The sequence below is a fragment of the Meleagris gallopavo genome, chromosome 1 (genome assembly GCF_905368555.1).
Source record: "Meleagris gallopavo chromosome 1, MGAL_WU_HG_1.1, whole genome shotgun sequence".
NCBI classification, from domain to species: domain Eukaryota; kingdom Metazoa; phylum Chordata; class Aves; order Galliformes; family Phasianidae; genus Meleagris; species Meleagris gallopavo.
Genome location: NC_139404.1, coordinates 44,588,770 through 44,612,448, shown reverse-complemented (window position 1 = coordinate 44,612,448; position 23,679 = coordinate 44,588,770). Strand labels below are relative to the sequence as shown.

General features: G+C 42.7%; 1 protein-coding gene across 4 annotated transcripts in view; it reads left to right on the top strand.

Annotated features, from left to right (window-relative positions):
- TMCC3 (transmembrane and coiled-coil domain family 3) overlaps nt 1-23,679 on the top strand; it is a 123,551-nt gene that overhangs the window by 72,360 nt on the left and 27,512 nt on the right. The window contains exon 1 of one of the 4 annotated variants that reach the window (XM_019613864.3): nt 6,767-7,302. The exons of the other annotated variants lie outside the window; for them this stretch is intronic. Coding sequence (XP_019469409.2) covers nt 7,225-7,302 — 78 coding nt within the window. The 5' untranslated portion in view covers nt 6,767-7,224. Of the gene's footprint in view, nt 1-6,766; nt 7,303-23,679 lie in introns of those variants that run through there. 4 annotated transcript variants of the gene reach the window in all.

Below are 23,679 nucleotides of genomic sequence, written 5' to 3'. Positions count from 1 at the left end.
AAATTGTTGGCCTGAGGTGCTTACAAAAAAGAAATGGGAGCTGCTTGTAGCTTGAGCAGAGGCAACTCCCTGCCACTGTTCTGGATCAGACCAACCCCAGCACTTCTCCTATAACTGCTTTTTTTAAGGCAGGCAGAGACAGCCTCATCTTAGTTTTGGTCCAGAAAATGATATTCTTATATGATAGTACAGAAATTCTTATTGGTCAGTGTTGCATCTCCACCATTCCACTTTCTAGTGATCTAGTGCTGTAACATTTTCCTTTCATAAAACTTAAAGGAGAAACTCTCCTTTGGGACACAAAGATGTTGATGGGTCTGGGGCATCTCCCATAAGAGGAAAAACTGAGTAACCTGGGTCTGTTCAGCCTGAGGAAAAAAAGACTGAGGGGCTATCTGATAAATGTTTATGAATATCTAAAGGGGATGGGAAGCAAATGGATGAGGCCAGGCACTTCTCAGTGGTGTGTAGTGATAGAACTGTGAGTAATGGCCTAAAACTTGTACATAGGAAGTTCTGTACTAAATTGTGGAAGAATTTCTTTACAGTAAGGGTGACAGCACTGGAACAGGTTGCTCAAAGAGGCTGTGAAGTCTATTTCTATGGAGATATTCAAGACCCATCTGGACACCTACCTGTGTAATGTATTGTAGGGAACCTGCTTTAGTAGGGGGTTGGACTCAATGATTTCTTGAGGTCCCCTCCAACCCCTGTGATTCCGTGATTCTGTGTTTGTAACTCATGTTGCTACAGTTTCCAAAATAATTGTAAAATATACTACTGCTCATATATTCCTGCTAAAACTCAACTCCCAGGGATGAAAAAAACAACCATAAAACTGTGATATTTCATACATTTTATTGCTTGTAGAAGAACAAAGTAAAAGACTTAAATCTCTGACTTCTCAGACTTTGTCGAATCACAGAACTGCAGGGGTTGGAAGGGACCTCAAAGCTCATCTAGTTCCAACCCCCTGCCATGAGCAGGGCTGCCAATTTCACAATGAATAATAGCTTATGGATTTTTGATTTTCAAAAGGTCCATAAGGTTATGAATATATGTGAAAAATTTGGTTTTATTTTTTCTGCTTAAAATATAATATTTCACATACTGTTCTTCAGCATCTGACAGATGAGACTTAAAAACAGGAATCTTGCTGTATCTTAATCTAAATAATTATTCCAGTAGTCAAAATTATATCATTCTGATCCAGGAAAGTATATAAGTGTGCAGGTGTTGCGATTTGATCTTGTTAAGAATGAATACTTAGATGCAAGGAGTTAGGAAGATTTACAGCTATCTTTGGAACATTGGTAGCAAGTGAATTTGCTGTGAAATATGCAGAAATATGTGATCAAACCTTTGCATTATGAAGCAACTGGAAAAACTTTAAATAGTAGATCTGAGTTTTATCCATAAAAAGCATTATAAAATGAAAGTAAAATGGATTTAATACCTGTCTGCAATACAGCTGAGGGGCAATTACAGCAAATACTTTATTTTATAGAAACTATTCCATAGAATTATACAGTATATGAATTAAGACCCCAGAACCTGCTCCTTGATAAATTACGGTATTCAGGTGATTGAAGGGAGAGTACTGGTCCATACCTACAAATGATGAGTCGTAACAATTTACTTAGCCTAACGTATACTGTCTGTATTGTGCTGTAGGGCTTTTGTGTGTCTGTCTGGCTGGTTGGTTGTTATTTGCTGCCTTTAAGACATTTGTTGAGAAAATCAGGCACTTGGAAAATGTATGCCAATTAAACAGAATGACATTTTGGCTTTCTGCTTAGTTGAGGCTGTTTCAAGTCCCTGTCACCCAAATCAGAGCTAAATGTCATATGTTTAGGTCTGACACATGGAGAAGTAAACTGGAAGGAGCTTCCTGTTTTCATTACACTCATTTTAAATGGGCTCCTAATCATATTTATCTAACAGCTTGTATTAATGCCTGATAACACACCAGGCAACGTGCTTAACACCGGTCCCTACACATGTAGTTTTAAAGGAGAGCTTTCATGCTGCAGTGAACTAGAGTTAGCAGGACCACAGCTAGATGAAGTGTGGGTGGTCGGTCAACTGATGGTGGAGAGAGAACCTGAACTTTGTGCTCCCATCATTTGCATGTCTGTAAATAGAGAATGACTGTAGTGAAACCCAGGGGGTTGTGGCAGTTTCCATGTTGTAACAAGGCTCACGAGGAAGAAGTGTAGGCGTACTTGTCTAATCATTGATTTTTCTGTCCTCTGATAACCCATCTATGTTTTCTGGCTGACTGGCAAAGAAGTCCTGCTCCAGCATTTGACATTGTTTGTTGATATGGAAATAATTGATGCCACACATTTAGCAAGACTTAATGTATACGGGGTCACAGACAGGCAAAGCACTTCATAGGCAAATAAAATTGGCAGGTTCCTGTCCAGTACAATGTACAATCTGTGTGCTATCATCAGCCATAAACAAAGTTGGGGTGTCTAAAGCTGCAGCCAAACAGCAGTGTGGTGGAAGCTCTGGTGCTATTGTATTCACTTGCAGTGCCTTTAGGAGCTCAGGTGTCAGCTACCCAACTACAAACCCTTCAGGGGGGCTGCATGCTCTTCTCTGAATGGAAGGCAGGGTGTCATGCCCTGAACAACCGTTGTTATCATGGGCTACGTCTAAGTTTTTGGCTTGTTTGTTTCAGTTTGGGATAGAAGGTCTCACTGGCACAACCTCTGGCACAGTGTTTTGGGTAAAAGGTTCACATTCACGTTTTGGGAAGATGTGCACCTATATGTGGCAGCCATCTGTGGCTGTCAGTCCTGCATACCCCATGGCAATGTCAAGGTGGCTGATTTGAGATGAACAGGTTGGATATGCTCATTCCCAAGTGAGCTCCAAATCAGATATTGTGAAGCCGAAAACAATTTGTACACTGATGAGCAGCAACCATTTCCTTTGCCCAAGGGAGAATTCTGCAACATGGGTCATCTTTGCTGTAAATAGCTGGATGTCAAGCAATTTCTTGGCTATAGAGAACAGCTCTTATTTCAGTCAGCTAAAAAGGTGGCTCTTAGTGATAGCATTTAACGTGCAAAACACTGCCACCATCCTGTAGGTAGTTTGCAGTATCGCTGTCAGCAGCAGCAGAGGGGAATTATATTTTCTTACAGACAATTTCTTTGTCTGTACAAGGACAGGGCAAAGAAGGAAGGGGGAGGACTTCTGCTGCCCTCAGCTGGAATTTTGCACGTGCTTATCTGTCCTTAATCCTCTATCAATACATTGCAGTGATAAACAGAGACAGTCTTGGGTTGGGAGTTTTTGGGTGTGCAAAATGGATACTCTTGGAGTGTACATGATTGTTAGATCCTGAAAGTGCATTAAAAAAGATCTGTATGAGGAGAGGAGAAGGGAAGGGGATCTGATCGGAAGTTTTTAATAAATATCTGAATGTTTGTCATCGTCAGAGCTTCTGAGTGATGTTCAGGCTGGCAAAGCAGCCTGTCAGTCATAGTGTGATCCCTTGCAGGTTCATGTTGGTACAGGCAGACCGAATAGCTCCTTTCCCGCGAGTGTGAGACTCATGCTTTGGCAGCAGCACTGGGAGCAGTGACGCGTGCTCATGGATAACCTACGCCACTCAGCGCTGTCCCGTTTGCTGTCAGATTTAGAAATGGCACTGGCAGGCTCTCATCACGTCGGACTTCTCCCCGGAGACTGGTTGTGACAAGCTTTTGAAAAATGTTTTGGAGGCAGTGTTGAAAAGTCTCTTGTAAGAAGCCCCGGTATCCTGTTTAAGTTTACAGATGTTATCGTGAAAAAAGGGACCTTCACCTTCTTCCTGAGTGAGCCTTTGCCAACTTATACTTAGCACTTTATGTATAATTTGTCCCAACATCATCAGAACACTTAATAATAGTGTTTTTAATTCTGGAGGGCTCAAGGTTCTGTGCAGAAGAAAGGTGCTGTGGTTTTCCTTTTACAAATGTGGTAGTTGAAGCCCGGAGAAGTAAGCTGCCAAGATTCGTGATAAAACTGGATAAAGAACATGGCTAAACCTCTAGCCAGTCTCCTGCTTGATAGGACTGTGGTGCCTTTCATCTCCATAAAGGTTTCCTTCCCCATGCGTGCAGAACCCCATCTATCGGACTACTCTGTGAGCAGCTGGACTTTGCTCAGTAATCCCTCTGTCACCACTGCCACTTCTTCTCCCTCTGGGGCCCATGCGTAAGTCGGTCCATCTTATCAGTGTCTCCCAGATGGAATGGCTGTGACTGTTGCGTGGGGTCATGCTACAGGAAACGGATGGCAAGGATGCAGCTCGTGCAGGGGGAGCAAGGTGGATGTCTCATGCTTTGGTCACTGCCTCTGCTCAACCCCCAGAGATTTTGTTTTCCTGAAACAGGACAATGTGGTCAAACACAGCACTGCTGTCCGCTCCACTGCGTGCCACGTATAGTGTTATATGCACTTCTTCTGTCATCCTAAGTTTAAACAGACCTTCCATTCCTAACTTGCATGATTTTTAAAAGGTCACTTCTTTAAGAAGGCCAGCAAAATTCTGTAAATATCAAGAGTTAATCACTGTGAGTAGTGCTGGTGTCCTGATGCGAAGAAAAACATTGGAAAAGAATGAAAGAATGCTGTGCCTGTAAGGACAGCTGGGCAGTCTGTGAACCATTTTGAGAAATCTGAACTTTAAATTGGCACAGTGGATTCCTGGCATGATTTAACGGTTTTATCATTAGCTTAAACCACAGAAATGAATGTAAGAATGACTTGTCAGAAGATAAAGTAGTGAGAGAATTCTCCTATGGGCAACCACTTCTACCTATGTCACTTTGAGCTCCAGTTCCTGCCCATATTTGGAGGTATTTGCTTTAGTAGATGGAAGGTTCAGTTGGGAATAGGTGCAGCGTGTGGGAAGAACATTTATCCAAGTCTGTGGGCTTTTGAAAATGACAGTGAGAGGAAGTGTCTGGTGCAGCTGTGGGAAGTACTGTGCTGGGCAGTTCTGCAGGCAGTCCTGTCTGCTTTGGAGTGGGGAAGAAGAGCCATGCAAACCAGCTCTGTGTGTGAGAGGAGGGGAAGTTGCCTGTGCTTGGCCGAACAAACCTCTTCCTAAAAGCTACATCAGGAGAGCCTTCTTTGTATATATGTCTGTATCCGTGTTAATACTGCTGTAACCAAGCACACACAATATTCTTCCAACTATGTATTACACGTTCCTATCTCTCTTCCTCTTGAAGAGAAGTTTCATCATTTTGTTGATAGCCTGCTGGCATTACTTAAATGAAACTGATATTATTTAAACAAAACTCTCAATTACTGAATCAACTGTGATTTACAGAAAGACTTGTATTGCTTAAAAGCCAAGCAACTGAAGCCTTTTACATGTCCTTTTTCTAACTTATCCTCTCCATGCTTTGATCAACTGCGTCTGGCAAGGCTTAAAAAGAAGTCCTGAAGGTTTCTGAGGTAGTAAGGGCGTTTCATCCTATGTGCTGGGAACCACACAGTCCACTTTGGAAACTGCAATTATCACTTCAATAAAAACCCCAAATCCACAACATTTGGCTGTTTCGTTTCCTACTGACCTTCATCTCCTGAGTTCCCCACCTTCTGGGATATTTGGAGTCGTGAATTAACTTTTGTGTCTGAGCTGAGGGACTGAAGAAACACAGTTCCTACTTGAAATCTTTTTCCTGGCAGCCTTCCAAGCTCAGCTGTTCTTGTTAGCTATGTAAGAAGAATGACAAGTTGTCACGTTTGTGCAGGTAGCTTGCGTGAATTTGCTTGCATGATTACTGCATAGGGAAAGTACTGCTTCCCATAGCATACTCAACAACTGTTTAGTTGGTCTCTGAATTTTGAATAACTTCGAACAAACCAGTGTTGGATTTGAAGAAGAAACACCTGCCAAGAAGGTTATTTCTAGGATGCAGTTTTTTTCCTTTGGAATGTGAAGTCTAGAAGTTTTAAAGGCCTCACACAATGAAAACAACAATAATATGTCAGATAAAATGTCAGATAATCTGATAGTAGATTATCTCATAGGACATAGGATTCAAATTAAAGAAAACAAGTAAATATCAGCAGGGAGATACATTCATAAAGGCGGCAATCTCCTCCTGTGCCGTTAGCTGTGTCGATATATCTGTGTTTATGTATATGCATGCCTTGGGACTGTTGCTGCCTCCAGCTAGAGAAGGCAAGCAGCGTGACTCACGCTGAGCATCCCAACAGCTCAACCCGAGGGTGAGGTCCTGCTGGACCTATCTGATGGAGATCCTGGATCACTTTGTGTAACAACATAGAGATGGTGACAAGTGTTCTGCCCAGCTCAGAAAAAGACTTCCTCGCTACCATTTTCTGAATGATTATAGGAAAAGTATTCTACTTACACTTTTCTGTAGTTTAAAATGTGTTAAATGTTATGCGTTTAAATATATTCTTCGTGTAGCTATTCTGAAGATCGTAGAATGGTTTGGGTTGGCAGGGAGCTTCAAGATCATCTAGTTCCAACCCCCTGCTGTAGGCCCATCCAGCCCGGCCTTGAATGCCTCCAGGGTGGGAGCATCCACAGCCTCACTGGCCAAAACCTGTTCCTGCGTCTCACCACCCTCACAGTAAAGAGTTTCTTCTCAGCTCTCAGGAACTGAAGCACAGGAGGCATTTCCCCAAGGAAGGTACGCTGCGCACAGCTGTGGCTCGTGGTTGCCATATACTTGAACGCTGAAGGATTTATCTCCTATGTATAATGGGGATGGAAACGTCACCAGTTGCTGCAGTCCATCACTTCGGAAAGCCCAACGCGGACGATTTAGTCGGTTCGACAGACCGCGTGCGTTCCGCGCACGGCCCCGGGCAGCACCCAGCCGTGCCCGGGGGCTTCGCGCTGCAGCACATCGCCAAACCGCGCCGCCGGCGCCGCCCCACCTTCTCCCCTCAGGCCTCCGCCTTTCCCCACCTGGGGCTGGAAGGGCCCCGCGTTCTCAGGCGCCGCCTCTCCGACGCGCCGGGCCGCCGAGGGGTTAATCCGGGTGTGCCGAAGGAGAAGCCGTGCAGCCGCGCGCCGCCCCGAGGCGTGCCCGTCCCTCCTGCACGGCGGCGGCAGCACCGAGCCCTCAGTGCCGGCGCTGGGCGGCCGCTGGCGGGACCTCTGCCCGGAGCCGTGCCCGGACGGAGCAGCGGCAGCAGGAGAAGAAGAAGGAGGAGGCGCGGCCCCGCGGCGCGATGCCGGGCAGCGACACGGCGCTGGCCGTGGACAGGACGTACTCGGACCCGGAGCGGCACCGGCGCCGCAAGACGCGGGTAAAGCGCGTGGGGGTTCGGGGCCGAGCTCGGGAAGTTTTGTGCCGCGGTGCCGGGCTGTGAGGAGCAGCCCCGACCCGCGGGGTCCCCGCTTGCCTTGTGCCGTGGTAGAGCTGGAGGGATGTGGGCTGTTAGCGTGCGCTTCTGTGTCGTGCTCCCGATCCTGAACGCTCGCTTGTCAGTACAAGAAGATGGAAAGAAACCGGCTGTTGGCATAATAGAAACCGACACGCGATAGAAACTAGTAGGAGGTGGGAGGGAGAGAACTTGCTCACCGGCAACAACGGCGCTGGTGATTTCAGGAGCTCCGTCTGCGGGTCGTCGGGCTCGGGCTGGCGCCGCGCCTCTCGTGGTCGCCGACTCGTGGGTCGATGAGTTCATCCAGCGGCGCAGCACGGCGGCTGCCCTGCTCCGGAGCCTGCAGGAGGGCCGGGCTCTGCCCTGAGGTGGACACGAAGGTGTATCTGTGTGCCCTGGGCGATGGCATACGCTATGTGCCGCTGCGTGGGATAGTTTTTCTTATGGCCCGCTGGCAAGTTGAGCTTCACTTTATTATTATTATTGTTTTATTCGTGTAGCATATGCTACCTGTATTGGCAACTCCCTGCTGTGGTGAGGGCAGGTGGTGCTCAGGGGTCTGTGTGGGTTTGGGTTCTTCCCCCGAGGCTCAGCTCCAACAGGTGTAAGGCACGCGCTCCTCCTTGCTGCGCGCTGCAGGACTTGGGCTTTTTCTCTCTTCTGTCTGCGGTGTTCTCTCCATCCCCTCCCAACCCATGAATTAAAAGTGCTGAAAAGGTGTGCTGCTGATTGTTGCTGTGTAATGAAATGTTTTAAGATAGGGAAGCCTACACACTGTAGGCTACTCAACTACTGTACTACTGAAGTCTAGAATGCTCTTCATGCTGCAAGCTCAGAGTGTGTGCTACTCCTAACCTGGTTACAAATTGTATGTATTTCCTTTCTTTTTCTCTTTACAAGGTGAACTAGTTAGTTTTTTTCGTTGTTCTTGCTCAATGAATAATGTGCTATCTAACTTAGTATGGCCATGAAAGAAAACTGCATGCCTTCAAGGCTGATTTGGGGCATGTGTAAGAGCTAAAATGGGAGTTTTCACTCTATAGTCCAGCTGATCTGCTTAATAGCATGAAGTATCATGGCTAACATGTGCATCGTACCTGCATATGGAAAAATAATAATAATAAAAAAAAATCTCAAGACAATTTCATGAACTCATTGGGCTTTGGTCTAATTCTGAGTTTCATTTCATCAGGCTTAACCTCTCCTTTCCTTCCTGCAACCACGAGAATTGGAAACACAGGCCTTTATCAAGTTCCTAGAGTCCATGTAATTGCGTTGTTCCGGGCTCTGCGCTTTAAGAGTTGTACAGGTTTCACGCAACTTGTAATATAATTGGCAGAGATGGAAGCAGCAGGCTTTGTACTCCAGATGATGGCAAGAGCTGGCATTAAGTACGTTTGTGTAGGGACAAATAGAATGTTTTCCTGGATAACTTCATCATTCCTCTTGCTGCTTTAACAAGAGGGACAGAAATGGCCAGGCACTAGAGCAGCAACAATTGGTGCTATTATGTAGGAAAGAAGAAAGAAGGATGCTGTTTCTCTCTTAGAGACTGAACAAAGAGCGTCAGAGCAGCTGGAGTTGAAGCTGCAGTTCTCAAACATTCATGGAGAAAAACAACACAGGGAATGAACACAGTAGCAGTGGGACGGTACTCTGAGAGTCCTGGCAATCCGGGCAGTGCTTGTGTGAAGCAGTCTCAGAGCTGCCTCCGTCAGCACAGTGGAGACGGTGCGTAGTAAATAGGGTGAGGTGTATTTAATGTAGCTTGAGGAAAAGAGGAGGCAAAGTAGCTGCTGGACCTCTTAGTTTGCTTAAAATAGGTTACCGAGTCTGGTTATTGGGAGGCTAAGTTTTGGAGGACTTAGCCAGCCCTATGGGTTGCTGCCTGTGTCCTGTCTCCAAACTGCTACTGTGTGTGCTGGAGAAAATCATCACCAAATTCAGTTTGTAGAAGTGCTAGAGCAACTTACCATGAATACAGCCTTCTGAGGGGGAGAAAAGATTTTACAATTCCTGCTGCTGGTCTAAAGCTCCTTCAACTTGCTCCAGCGCTGGCCCTGTTCAGTGCCTTCCTGTTTAAGACCACTTGAAGTATGATTTTCTGGGCTCTGCTAACAGCTCTCCAATGAGTCGTGTTACGTTTTGTGCAAAGATCTCAGTGCCTGAAAGAGAGAAAATGCTTTAATGAGGAACAGCCATGCCATTCTTACCATATGGAGAATTACTGCTGCCTGAGGAGGCCAAGAACTTTGAGGGAGAGGTTGGGGTTCTGCTCCCCTCCTTGGCCAAGTTGTTGGGGAGCTGTGCTTGGCAGCACCGAGTGAGGCATAAAACCTCTTCAGTCTGCTAATTTGTGCCTCGTTATGTTATCCTGTGCTTCAGGACTGCCTGTTGAGGCCCTGTTAAATCTCTCACTTCTGAGTGCTCACCAGGTTGTCCTGTTTAGACCTCAGAAGCCCGTGCATACTTTTTTGCTGCTGATCAGGGCTCTTCAATCTCGATCCCTAAAGCCTTTCAGAACAAGTGTCCTCCTCTATGCATCAGGATTATCAGTTTATACGTGTGGCCTTGTAGAATAAAAATCCACTTCTAGTACAACTGGAACACAAGTTCCTGTACTGCGTCCCACTGTAAGCCTATGAAGCAATGCATCCTGCTTTTAACCAGCACCAGATGCTTTAGACAGAGATGCAGGAAACCCCTGGTTGCGTAATGTATGGTACATTGGATCCTGTGCAGAACTCTTCCTCAATAGTGATAGTTTTATATTTGAAATGGTAATAATTACTACTTTGCTTATAAAAAAAAAAAAAGTCTCACCTGGAGCAGATGTGGGTGTGTGGGGCTTATTTTGTTAGCAAATGGAAATCCTTATTTTCAGTCTTCCTATGTTTTCAGCCTTAGTGAGGATAGCAGTAGAATCAGCATTTGGGGGATGAAATGATTCTTGCATGACTGTACCAAAAAAAGGCTGACATTAGAAAACAAATTAAAGAAATACAGGTTTCCACTTGTTTTCTTATATTCTAGCAATAAAAAACATCCTCTGAATGTTTCTTCCCTTCTTCTCGTGTCTCTCTTATGATCCCTCCCATTCATCTTGTCTATAAGCGAGGCAGACTTCTTAATAATCTTGCCTCATATGGAAGTCTTTCTAAGCCTCTAATCACTTTCATCATCTGTGCTAGGATTCCCTTTATTTCTTGTAATCTTTTGTATATTTAGTGGAAATAACATAAAGGGGCTTAAAAAAGATTATTATTGTTGTTTGAAACGACAAAAACTTGCATACAAAAAAAAAAACAACAAACCCAACAAAACCACAAAATCAAAACATCACAGTTTCAGGAGAAACAGATTTATTTAATGCTCCTGGTGTTGCTTTCAGTATGGGGCTGTGCTTCTTCTGGGCTTCTGGAGCTCATAACCAAACCTCCAGATATTTTGTGCTCAAAGAACTGATGTGTGCTTTTCCCAATTTCCTCATTTTTTTGCATAAGATGAAGATAATTTGATGAGACAGAATGTTATTCAGACCTTCGAGCATTACCTTTAAATCCACAATATATCTAGAAATCTATGAAACCTGTCAGATAGTAGGCTATGCGATGCAGGAGTGATGGGGATAAGAGAAGGAAGCCACAATTGAGGTAGGATCTCCAAAAGACAGATTAGCCACGTAGAACTGAAGAAAAGCCCAGTTTGTTTGTGTAGAACTAGAATCCAGTTTGATTATTTAGTCACTGCAGAAGTATTTGGGACACTAACTTCTTAATGTATTTTTTCCAGTGCCAGAAAGAGCTGTTAGGAAGTTTACAAAGTGGCTATCTTTTTTCTTTCTTGTTTCTTAGGGGTGGGGATTTGTGTTCTTTCCAAGGTTTAAGATGATTTTTACGTTTGGAAGTTCTGTACTTAAACATTTCATACCTTTTGGTCTCTGCCTGGGAACTTACTGTCTCCTTTCCTTTGCTGTGCTTTTGGCTCCTCCTTACTGCAGTGGGTGATGTTGCTTGCAGGACTGGGGCATCTGCTTGCAGCTCTTTAAACATTAGGTGTATTAACAGCAACAACACAAAGCCATAGCCACTGGAGGAAAGCCTCCATCCTTTCAGTTTGCTTTTTTTGAAGGACATGGGATTGCCATCCTGTCAGATTGCCAGTGCTGATGCAGGGGGCTGCAAGCAGTTCTAGATCCATAAGTTGCTCGCTGTCATCATCTCCATCAGTGAGGCTGTAGTTGGGTGCCACCTGGCACAGTGTCCACATCGAGGCTGAGCCTGTAAGGATTTGGCTGGATGGGATTGCTCTCACTTCTCTTGTCCAGTTCTAGAGCTTTTGGCACCCGGATAAAGTGTGCAGCTTTTATCTTCACCCCTGGAGCTGAGTGTGGTTTTGGGAAAGATGTGGGTATGAGATGAGATTCTATATAGTGTTGGGGTGTGGTTTTACATAATAATTCTTTTTCCTATTATATATTCAGGTGGAATAACTTTGCTAAAGAACATTTGCATTATCACTAGTGAGGATTGCATTGTTTTTACTATTGAAATTTTCAGTTTTTCCTTAAGTCCAAAAGAGGAATGGAGTATTAATATGCAAAGCCAAAAATAAACCTGCTGTTCTAAAACCTTGACATATGGGATCTGGTATGCAACCGGGGTGCCTTGTGCCTGTGCAGCTAACCTTCTGCAGACTCTCTCAGCAAGTGAGAACTCCTCTGAGGCTGTTTTTTACACTGTACTACATGATCTAAGCTTTAGTTCAGGGGCAAGAATGGAAGAGGAGGAAAGACCCTCCTGGCTGAGGTGTAATGAATATCTACAAATCAGGAGCTTCATAACATGGAGTGGCCCACTTTATTATTGTCATGTTTTGGTGTTGCATGTGTGTAAAATTCAAGAGGGTAAAAATCAGTAGCAGTGGTTTCCCATGTCTTTTCTTAGTTACCCCTATACTGGATGCTGCAGTGCATTTTAATGGACCCCTGATAATAGAAATTTGGCATATTTTTTTTGTTAACAGTTTGTATAGTAGGCACCTCTTCCATGCTTTGTCTATTTGTATATGGCTTGGTAACAGTTACCTTCCCTTATACATTTTTGTTTCAGCAGCTCTGAGTGAAACAGGGATAGGGAGGTGCAAAGAATTAATACTGTGTAGTTGAATTAAAATCAAAAATGTGGTAAAAGTAGTTCTGAAGTCTGAGTGTTTCCATTGACAACAGTGGCCTATGGAACCAATCTGAGATGAACTGGAGCCTTACAGAAAACTGTATCAAGTAAGCGTTCAGTACAGGATGGTGGATGTTACTTTCAGTTTGTCTTACAGTCTCATCTAGCTTCAATCAGGATGGTTTAGGTGGGTTTTCATTTTGGATTTTGTGTTGTAAATGCATGATTTTGTAACAGGCTTGGCTGAAATGTCTGGAAACAGCTTTGCTTTCTGGCAGAGGTTGTTAGAAAAGAGCAGCCTCTGTGTGTGTGTGTATGTATGTAAATAAAAACACTGAGGACTGCCATGATTTAACACTTCAAGTGATTGTCTAAGTCATATGATTTCATTGAAATTGATAGAACTGTCTTTCAAAAAGGCTCTAAATAAGATCTTATTACCTTGCTAATGCTATGTTTAGAGGAAGTATTTCTAGTTGGAGATGAAACATGATGGAAGCTGGTGCTTTAAAGATTGGGAAGACTATGCTGCTCTGAAATCAGTTTGTGTGAGCAAAAGGTGTTGATTTGCAAAATGATACAAAGCTTTAGAGCAGAGATGGTGGCAGAAAAACCTGATTTTGCCTACCACTACCATAAAAGCCCTCCACGTTTAGATAAGTAACTCAGCTCAAAGGAAACGTGGGAAGTCAGTGCTTTGGGATCTGTAATTGGGTAGTTTTTAAATCTAAGTTAATTTCTACCTAGGATTTCAGTGCCATGCTACAAGAAATACTGTGACAGGAAGAGAAGCATGTAAGGGAGGTTGATGTAGCTACTTTCTCTGGTTTTACAGTGTTCAGTTTTCATTTTATTCTCAGTTATTCCAGTACATTTAGTATAGAAATTGCAATTAAGCCAGAAGTTATTATTCAAATGCAAAGTGATATAAATATGCATATAAGTTATGCTGTGTTATACCAGCATGCCTGGACAGGAGAGTGGCCCCAAAGATCCAACTGACAGACCTGTTGGAATTGACTCTTAACATTTCTCCAGTAAGTGTGCTGAAGATTTCATTGCTTTGCCTTTGCTTTCTGGGAGACTAAAATCAGATGGGAAGTAGCTGTTGTTTGGGCTCTGGTGGCCACTGACTGTGTTTGGATTACAGCAGGCAAGAAGCTTTGGTTGAAAGCTGCAGGCAGCTGCAAGGGAAGGTGGAAGCTTTGAAACACGGTAGGATCAAAAGAGACATCTAGTGTTAGAAAAACTAGATGAACAGATCTCATTGAGTGAGAGTTGCCTAGATCAGATCTGAGACACCTTTTTGCTTAAGGAGGACCAAGGCAGACTTCTGGCTGTGTGCTCAATCATACCCACTACTTTTCCAATTTGCAGCTTTGCACGTTGCTGCTTTCACCCTGCCAGCTTTCCCCAAGCTGGTGTGCTATCTTGTACCAAGTCCAGAAATGACACCACAACACAGGGCTCCTTCACCCCACTGTGGTCATACTGTGCTTACAACCTTTGAGTCCATGCTGCTGTTTGTGCTGTGTGTGGATGCTGAATTACCAGCCTTTTACTTAAGTCTAGAAGACGCATGAATTCCTGTCTGAAAATGACAGTAGAAGACAGGAAAAATGCTTCTTTGTGTTGGGTGTGGGACACTCACAACCAAGCAGTGGGAGAAAAGGTAATAAAATACTATTTGCTAGTGTCAGAGTGACTTGATACAATAGAAATGTTAAGAAATATGCATTGCTCCCAAGCTACATCTTTTTGCTTAGGCATTTAGTTACAGGAAAGTTTTATTAAATGTCAGCTTTTGGAGCCCTTCCTTTTCTTGTCTACATCGATTCTCCTGTTTACCAGTAATGTCTGACACATTGTGTTATGAAGAGAATTAATCCTGCATCACACACCTTTTGATTCTCTTTGTCCTGGTAAAAGAAAATTGATGGTACTCCTTGAATTATACCTAGCTTGAGGTTTTTTGTTTTGTTTGCACTTAAGTCACTTGGAAAAATCTGCAAAGCATCGAAACAAGTATATATAAAAAAATGTGGATTTGGCTAGAATCAGACTAAACATTTATTCCAAAGGTTGGATGTAATTTTCTTTTTTTTTCCCCCTTCATGCCATATAGATGTTTATAAAATAAAATGCTTCAGTACTTGTTACTGCTGCAGTTATCAATGTGTGTGCATAATATGGGTGTGTGTGGCTCTTATTGTGTTAGGAATCTTTGTTTTACTGGAGGTTTTGGCAGGAATAACACAACTCTGTGTCATGATCGTCTCTGATATTTATTGCCAGATCTGCACAGTATCTCTCCACCCACTCATCAGGTTCCTGATTTCTTTTTTCCCCCTTTCCTGCTATGTCCATAAAAAGAGGCTATCTTTGTTCAGATTTTTCCCTATTTCTTAAGAAAGAAATCTGGCTACGTTTTGTCAGTCCTCTTTTTGGAGCAAATCACACAATCTCAGTTTTGATGAACAGAGGGAGAACGACAGCCTGCTTCTAAGAATATCTCTTTAACTCTTAGGAGTGTCTTTTAAAGCCAGGCAGTAAATGGCAGCAGACCGATTCAGTTGCTGCCAGGCTCCTGTTGAGCTAAAATGAGTCCAGAAGGTTCACGGCATGTTTGTTGTACTCCTGAGATGTTTTCCTCCACAGCTTTATGTGACCATCTCTGCAGTGGTATCATTTCTTCAGCCACAGACTCATGCAATGAGTGACCTCAGGCCCTTCTGAGATGTGCCATTGGCACCGGCAGGGCAGCTGGCCTTGCCTGGGAATCCTCCTTCTGCAGGTGGACTGAGTCTGGCATCTCAGGTGCTTGGAAAGGCTGGGGGATGTGGGGGAGCAAAGGCAATTCTTAACGAGATCTGAGGAAGGGTTAAGAAAAGGAGAAGAGTGAAGGCAGGAGAAGGTCTTTGGCAACCAGCAAGAGTACTTTTTCTGTTTCCAGTAGGTATATCTAACAATTCTGGGTCTGTCCTCGTTGACACCTATACATTTTGTTCCCATAGACTGTATGGATGTAGTACTAAGTCATTTGCCTTGGAGAGTACTGGGGAACATTGCTGTCTTGAAGAGCTGGCTGCTTACTGCTGCTAGTAAAGAATGGGTCTTGTTATGACCTTCTTCTGTTGTGTCTTTCCCATGTTAACTCGCGTGGTCTTTGCTCTCTTTAGAGCATGGAGAGATGCTGGTAAGCAGATCTATTTCTGGCATTTATGGAACCAACTCCCTATGGTTTTCTACTTGAGGGGCATGATTGTGCTTACTTAATGTAGAAAAAAAGATAAACAGATGCATCTTCCTCTGTGCTTGTTTTGTGCCTCCAAGGAAAATATGTATTTTTTTTTTGTTTGTTTTGTTCAAACATACCAAGGAACTGGAAAGTCTTGAATCACATGCAAATATTCAGGAAAGTGGATAAGAAACAAACTGCCAAAGCTCAATCTGCAAGTCATCAACTGACTTCTCTACTGACATCTTATTCATAAAACTTGGTATCAGGCTTTTGTTTGTGATCTATTGGTGCCAGAAGCCATGATATCTTTATTCTTTCAGACTTAGGAAACTGGGCTTTGAGGATTGAGTGCAGTAGTGTTCTTTCAGAAGACATTTTGTATGCGGAGTGGCAACACAGGTCAAACCTTAGGTGGGATTTCTCATTTACTAATGAATGCAAGCATTTTGCTGAAACATGTATGTAAATTGCTCTTTACTTTTGAAGGAGTACTCTTGCAATGAAGATACACCCATCTGCAGTGTTTAGAAACAAATAGCCAAGCCCTTGTTTCAGTTATTCTTGTTTGTACTTGAGAGGATTGGCCGGTCTATGTGCTTTGTGCCATTTTGTGGTGTGGAAGTTAATGTCAGAAAAGGCTGAAATGATTTTTGTGAAGATAATTTATGTTTTGAAATGAAGTCTAGAGGAGGGGACAGTATTAGCCTAAGGTTCTGCAGACGTGGGTTCATAGTACTGGGACAGCTCTCAGCCCTTGGGTGGTGATGATGGAAGTTTCTTCACCTCCCCAATGCGATTTCTCCAAGTGTGCACAGCATATAACTGCAGTGAAGGGCGCACACCTCAGAGCCATTAGCCATCTGGATGGATATGTTTAAAAATAAATAAATTCAACTGAACATCAAAACCAGAACAAACTCAAAAAACAAACCTTTTTTGATGCTCCAAAAATATGAAGAACATGCAGCTTCCTGCTCTCCATGTTAGGCAGACTTCAAGGAGACTATCTGTTATAGATGCTTCTTTCCCCAAAACAGTATAAGCCTTGTGTAAAGCCTTAAATTGTCCATCTGCTCCCAGGCTGGTTGTGGTGGGTACTTCTGTAGCTGAGAGAGAGGCCCAGTCCCTAAGAGTGATGGGTCTGGTCTCTACTGATTTGGTAGGAACTTGTACAGAATTACACAGAGGTGGGCACCTGAATCAGGTTTAGATTGTATTCCCTGATAGCTGCCGTGTGGCAATAGATATTTTGGGCATTGCAGAAAAGATGCAAGTCTTATACTTTTTCATGTGTTGTAGAATGAGATGTCTGTACTGAATATCTAGGCGTATATGCCAAAACAACTTGACTCTTGAGGGGGAGAGTTCTAAAGGTACTTTTTGTTAGTCCAACAAACAGAACATTTTTCTGGCTCTCTCTTGTCATTTCACTTATGCGTAATTCTTCTGTTTTAGGAAACCTTTTTCCCCCTTGATCTCTATATTTTGCCAGCTCTGCCATTATGCATAAAAAAAACTATTGGTCTCTGGGTTCTCAGACATTTGGCAGTACAGGACGTTACGCTCCTTTTCTCCTTCTCTCTCTGTTTTGACTCAGTAAAATTCATCTCTCTAACAGGTTCTCAATTTCTAAACCTTGGGAAATTTTTTCAGTTTTTAAAAAGTGGCTTTGGAAAATTGGAGTGAATACTGCTTCTTTATGTGTATATACAGGACTATTCTAGGTTTGAAATACGATGGTAGGGTACATTGGTTGTTCCTCATCCGTCTGTCAGACAGACCTGAATCTCCTGTGACCTTGTGGGGAGGTTCTGCTAATTAAAATGAAACTCCTGAAGAAGCAGACCTCTAATATAGTTTCCAAAGGATAGGCTGTGAAGATGTATAGCAGGTGAGCATATGCAGGTCTTTTGATCTTAGCAAGAAGTGCTGTGGGGCACACTTTCCATGTCACTGTTACATGTTGCTCATATGGGACTGCTCTCTGCCTGGCCCCTGGTGAGTGTTAGTGCTGTCATGTTTGCTCCATAAGGTAGATCTGGCCCAAAGCGGAGCCTGTGCAGCACACAAGGCTGATGTTGGAGGTGAAAAGACTGTGCTCTGCTGTCGTATTGAAGAACACAGAGGATTTATAATGAATTGATTCCGTGGAGGTGTGAAATAGAGGCTGCCTGAAGAAGGACGTAACTTCACTTGCTTAAGTCCTCACCTTCAGAAGATGAGTCCTAATTCCTCTGAAACCTTTAGTTTTTGTGATGAACACAAGAAATTCTAAGATCTAATCCTCAGAGAAAGAATGCATCAGTTCTCCTTGTGAGCACTTCTTCAGCACGAACTGTCTGTGAATTCCCAAAACTACAGTTATCTTTTCAGAATGTGCCCTGCCAGCTTCAGGATATAATTGATTTTGCTGTCTGTGAATACACCTTTTCAATTTGAAAACAAGAGAGTGAAGGAGGAAAAGAGGAGCTTTCTGCACTTCATCTGCAGCACTGGGGCTCAAATCAGTGTTAGTGAGTTAAAGAAATTTGGGTCTGATGCTCATTGCCCTTCAAGTATAGCTGTGCAGATAATATTGGTGGCTGCTTTCTGCCCGCTGGCTTGTGGCTGTGGTAGACAGTTTGCTGGGAGCTTCAGTGTTCCTGTGGCCACACACACCTTAGCTTGCCGTTGTCCATCACCTTTTCTTTCTTTAGCAGCATGAAGACAAAGGTTGTTTGTGCTTGTGCTGTTTCTACAGAAACTGGTTGAAATAACTTGTTAATATGGAAATGGAATTCTCAAGTTGAGTTTTTGTTTGTTTTTTTAATATATTTGTGATTGATTGTAGGAGAATCAAGGGCTACAGTTGATTTGAAGGTTGCCCAGTAAGAGAGTTTTAAAAAGTAACTCAGAATTATATTTGTTTTATTACTATCCCTTGCAAACTGCAGTAACTCTTAATGTCTATTTTTAAGAAGAATTTTCAGTCTCTGTTTACATCATTTTGGTCTCTGATTACACCCAATGTAGCTTGCTAATTTTAGGGCTGTGAACTCCTCGTGCTTTAGTGAGACAAAGTTTTAATAGCTGTCTGAATACCTGGATAAAATTGATCGCTATGCATCTCCATGTAGGGCCACATATGTTGCTTGTGGTGTTGCTGTTTGATTTATTAACGCAAGGCTGGTAGAGTAGGAATGGAAATTCTTATTCCAGTATGATTTAGAACAGTGTTATGTATTAATAAACAGAATCCTCATACGGGCGTGCTTTAATGCTGGTATTGGAATTCAAAGCGCTGCATTTCTGAAAAAAACTGAGTTTTTTTTAAATTTACATCTAAGTCGTGGTGAGCTTGTCGTATATTTTGTTAGCAAACCCACAGAGCGATGTCTTTATTTTTTGTAGCAATTACTCTGCTAAATCTGGGAGAACTTCAATTTCAGAAGAGCAGCAGTGCCTGGCATCACCCAGTGCTGCGATTAACCTACTGGGAAGAGTCCGCCCCAACTGCTCCAAGACTTGTGTGAGCAAGTTGCATCATTCTCTGAAATGCCTTTTCCTCCTGGGGGGCAGACAGGTCTATCTGCTGTCATTATCTGTGTGATAGCAGTAAGGTTTAGAGACAGTTGTGCTACCAAAGGTACAAAGTGTACTCGGCTCAGCGGCTCATTTCCAAATGCAGAAAACCTCAGTAATGTCAGCACATACGCTTGCTTTTTGAATGTTGGATGCTCAGAAGTAATCCTTAGGCTTACGCTGTGCTCAGCTTTCTTCTGCCTGAGTAAGCTTTGTATTGTTTATGCAGCCCTTCTGTCATTTGAGAAAGGGAGAATGAGGAAAGATGATGCTTCTGCATTATTTGAAATTGTTACATTATGCAGCATTCCTGCACATTTTTCTCCAGGAGTGAACAAATGGATATTGTGAAAATATTGCTATGTTCTGATTGGTGAGCATCCCAGGAGATGCATTTCTACTTCTAACCTCCTTATTTTGAGTTGTGTCAAGTTGACCCCTTGTTCCCACCAAAGTAAGGGACTGCCTCTTTACTGGAGGCCTCTTTGCTTTACTCTTCTCTGCCTAAGTGTGCTGGTCATGCCATGTGGCTTTCAAGATGATTTCCTTTAAATTGGACTCACAGCTCTGTATTATTAGTATACTGGATATTACTCTTGCAGGTGCTACAGTTGAAGACTCTGAATTGCCAGACAGGGATTAAAAATGACCAGCCTATACCAATTACCTATTTTCAGTAGTCCATGTATTGTGAGAGAAGAAGACAAGAACATAACCTTACTGCCATGAAATCTGCCAACATGTATTTTATATTATACACTACACGTGTACATGCATATCTATGTATGAGTGTATATTTTAAGTACTTCATGTTTTTAACCTGTTTTGTTTCTGAAAACATATTTGTAAAATTTGACATTGTAAAGTACATGGAATATGTTTTTTTGGCTTTTGCCTATTCTTGTGTGTGTTACCACGACTTCAGCTGGAAACTGAGAAGCTGAATTCTTTATGGTGGTTGTGGTGTTGACAGTACTTGCTGTGCTATCAGATCACTGTGGATTTCATAACATTAAAGGAAACCCAGAAATCCTCTAAACAACCACCAAAAGATTTTCACATTACAGCTCTAAGTCCTGAGCTTTTATGAATTGATGCATCTTTTTCAGATTTTTCAGATTTGTTTTTGTTTTTCCCTATTCTGAGTCACGCGCGTTTCCTGTTACTTCCTATGCTAATTTTTCTCTTCCCTCTGTATCCATCTTATCTCATCTTGAACTAATGCATTCTTAGCTCTTTGTTCTCATTCGGTTTTGCCTCTCTTGGATACGTATACATTGTTTATTAAGCAATTCAGGTACTTGTTTTCACTGCTTTTTTTTTTTTTTTTTTTTTTTTTAAATCCCTTGGAACTATACACAGTGTGTTCCACCGTGTAGATAGAAAGAGAATAGGTAAATCCCCCAAGGGAAATTAACCGGGAATGAAATTAGCCCATTAGGTATATGCGTAGAACTTAAACTGTTAATTTAGTCGTGTGTATTTAGTGTAAGAGTGGAGGCAGAGTGGCTAATCAGAGTGAATGCACAGAGATGAGAGGTACTCATAATCCAAGTGAAACTAAAACATGGAGAGCTTCAGCTACTGTAAGAAGTCAGCAAGACTGACCTCCTCCAGGAGAACAGTGAACACAGGACCTCTTTGTAACAGAGAAAGGTTATACCAAGGCTTTTATTTGAGTATTCTTGAGTGATGTGGGAGGCTTGAAGCATGTGTGCACCTCTGCACCAGTAATAAGGAGGAGTGTTTGAAATGGAGTTGGGCGTAGAAGAGAAGGATGTGAGTAAAGCAAGACTAGAAGTTGAAATGAAAAAACATTAACCCATGGGAATAATGGTGTTCTGAAATTACTTTCCTAACTTAAGTAGCAAGAAAAATACATGACTTCTTTTGAAAGAAAGCCTGATAAGCTTATGAGTGTAATTTTTCATTGTTAGGAGCCAGGAAATTCCTTTAAGTCCTTTGTTTCTTTGCTGGAAATATTTGTTCTTATTTCCTGAGGCTTTTGCATTATTCAGATGCATTGAAGCTGAGCATTTTTCTGCCTTCAAAGGTAATGAGTGCAGACATCATGTGAAAGTAGTTTTGTCTCTTCACCAGGAGCTTGGCTATTTTTCTAGGAAATTAAACGTAGAGAGATTTTCCCCATTTTCTACTTGCTGGCATGCTGGCTGGTCAGCAGGTAGATAACCTTAAGATTATCCATAGAACGTGCTCTTCTGTTCATCTGCTAGAGCAGGCACTGCTAGGTGAGGCACTTGCACAGGTTGCCCGGAGAGGTGGTGGATGCCTTGTCTCTGGAGACATCCAAAGTCAGGTTGCAGGGGCTTTGAGCACACTGATCAGCTGCAGGTGTACTGTTCATTGCAGGGGAGCTGGACTGGATGGCCTTCAAAGGTCCCTTCCAATTCAAATGATTCTATGAAAGATGATGGTAGGAACACTAACAAAGTTGGAGCTATTATTAGTGACAAGGATACAGTGGGAAGCAGAATGTGCTCAGTAGAAATCTAGGGGCATAAGAGAATCTGAAGTCATTGAGGTGTATGGATGGGATCTGAGGAGCTGATCTGGGAAGATATTACAGGTGTTGTTGCTGCAGGAAATGGTCCGTATGATACCATATTCCATTGTTTTTTTGCTGAATTAATGTTTCTGCTGAAATGTGGGAGTTTATGCACAGTCTGTCCCTGCCACTTCTCTATCAGTTTGAATGTTTCAGGGGAGTACAGCAGTATTCCATGCTAATATTTATGCTGAACAAAGGCTTGTGTCTCTGAGAGGTAGTGGATAGGTTTGTATTGTGGAAAACTTGAAAAATTCTTTGTGGCAGAGAACTGTCGTGTATCCTATTTCAAGTACTTTTTCAGACACAGAGAATATTTATGTTTGCCTGATGAAAAGAAATTACTATATTAAACTGCTTAGTTAGCCATCCAGTCCATTTAGTGATAGGTAAGCCATAATTTTACGTAAGTGTTAAATCAAATACGTTCACTGTAGCACTCTATTATCTGCTGGTCTTGATAGCTTCCATGTGCATGGGATGGGCAGTAGGCTTCTGGAGTTTGTGGTCTCTGTGATTGAAGGCAACCACAAATTACTGCTGAAAAATACTATAGCACAAATGGCTCTTACCCTTAGAGCTCACCAGTTCAAGAATTAAGTCAGTTACAGAAGAGTTATGTTCCAGAGCATCCAGTATATTATTGTTTTTTTTTTTAAAAAAAAAAGGTTGGCAAGATGTGGGCATACGTGGTTTATAGCAGTAATTTAGAGATGCTTAGTGGAAAATGCATACAACTTGTTCATCTGTCAGTTGCCAGCTGTGAGAGAATTATGTTGCTCTTGTCTTTAAAGCAGTTACTGATATTTGCTTTTGAACTGTAGACGGCTTGCTTTAATGTACAGGATTTCCTATTTAGCCTCTTTGGTAACCTTAAAGGTAGATGCCTGTGTGCGGGTTCTGAGTACAGCCTGATGTCACCTTTCCTTTGACCATCAGTTTGCATGTAACCAGCCTTGCAGAAGAGTTCTTTGTGGAAACAAAATTTTAATCATCTGTCACCTGATTTGCATTGCGTTACCAACAGCTCCCATCAGGAAAAGCATGGAGTTAATTTGGGTCAAGCTCTCTGTCTGATGGTGAGTGCACAAAGTGCTGGTGCTTATTCAACTAATGGTCAAATGCAGTACGTCATCTCTGTCAGTGACTGTGTTGGTGCCATGGAGTGCTCCCGTGATAGGCAGCTGACTTGAATGAGGCTGTTGTATCAATTGAGTCATGATGAACTGACAAAAAGTGTTAATGGTGAAAGCTGTGTTAGTGTTCTGCTCTTAAAGCTTGGGTGAACATATTCTAATGTCTTTAGTATGTCTTCTTGGAGAGCAGAAAGAGAAGTAGGCTTACCAGAGAGATCTCTGCAGAAACATTGCGAAGACTTGTTTGACTAGGAGACGACCTCATAGCCAACTACTGTACTCTTAGCAATGGGTAAGGGGCCAGAGAAAGGCACTGTGCTGAATTAAGGTTGACCATGTGAAAATCACAGAACTGCTCAGGTTGGAAAAAGCCTTCAAGATCATCAAGTCCAACCGCAACCCAACCATACTACCCTTACTCTAACAACCCTCTGCTAAATCACATACCTGAGCACCACATCCAAATGGATTTTTAGACACATCCAGGGATGGTGACTCAACCACCAAAATGAGATGGTGTGCCTCTGGGAAAGTGATGTGCCAGGTAAAGAAGGAGATATTGACATCAGACCGCTTTGTTCTGGTGTGGTGCTTGGTGTTTCTCAGCCAAAGAGCTTGCTG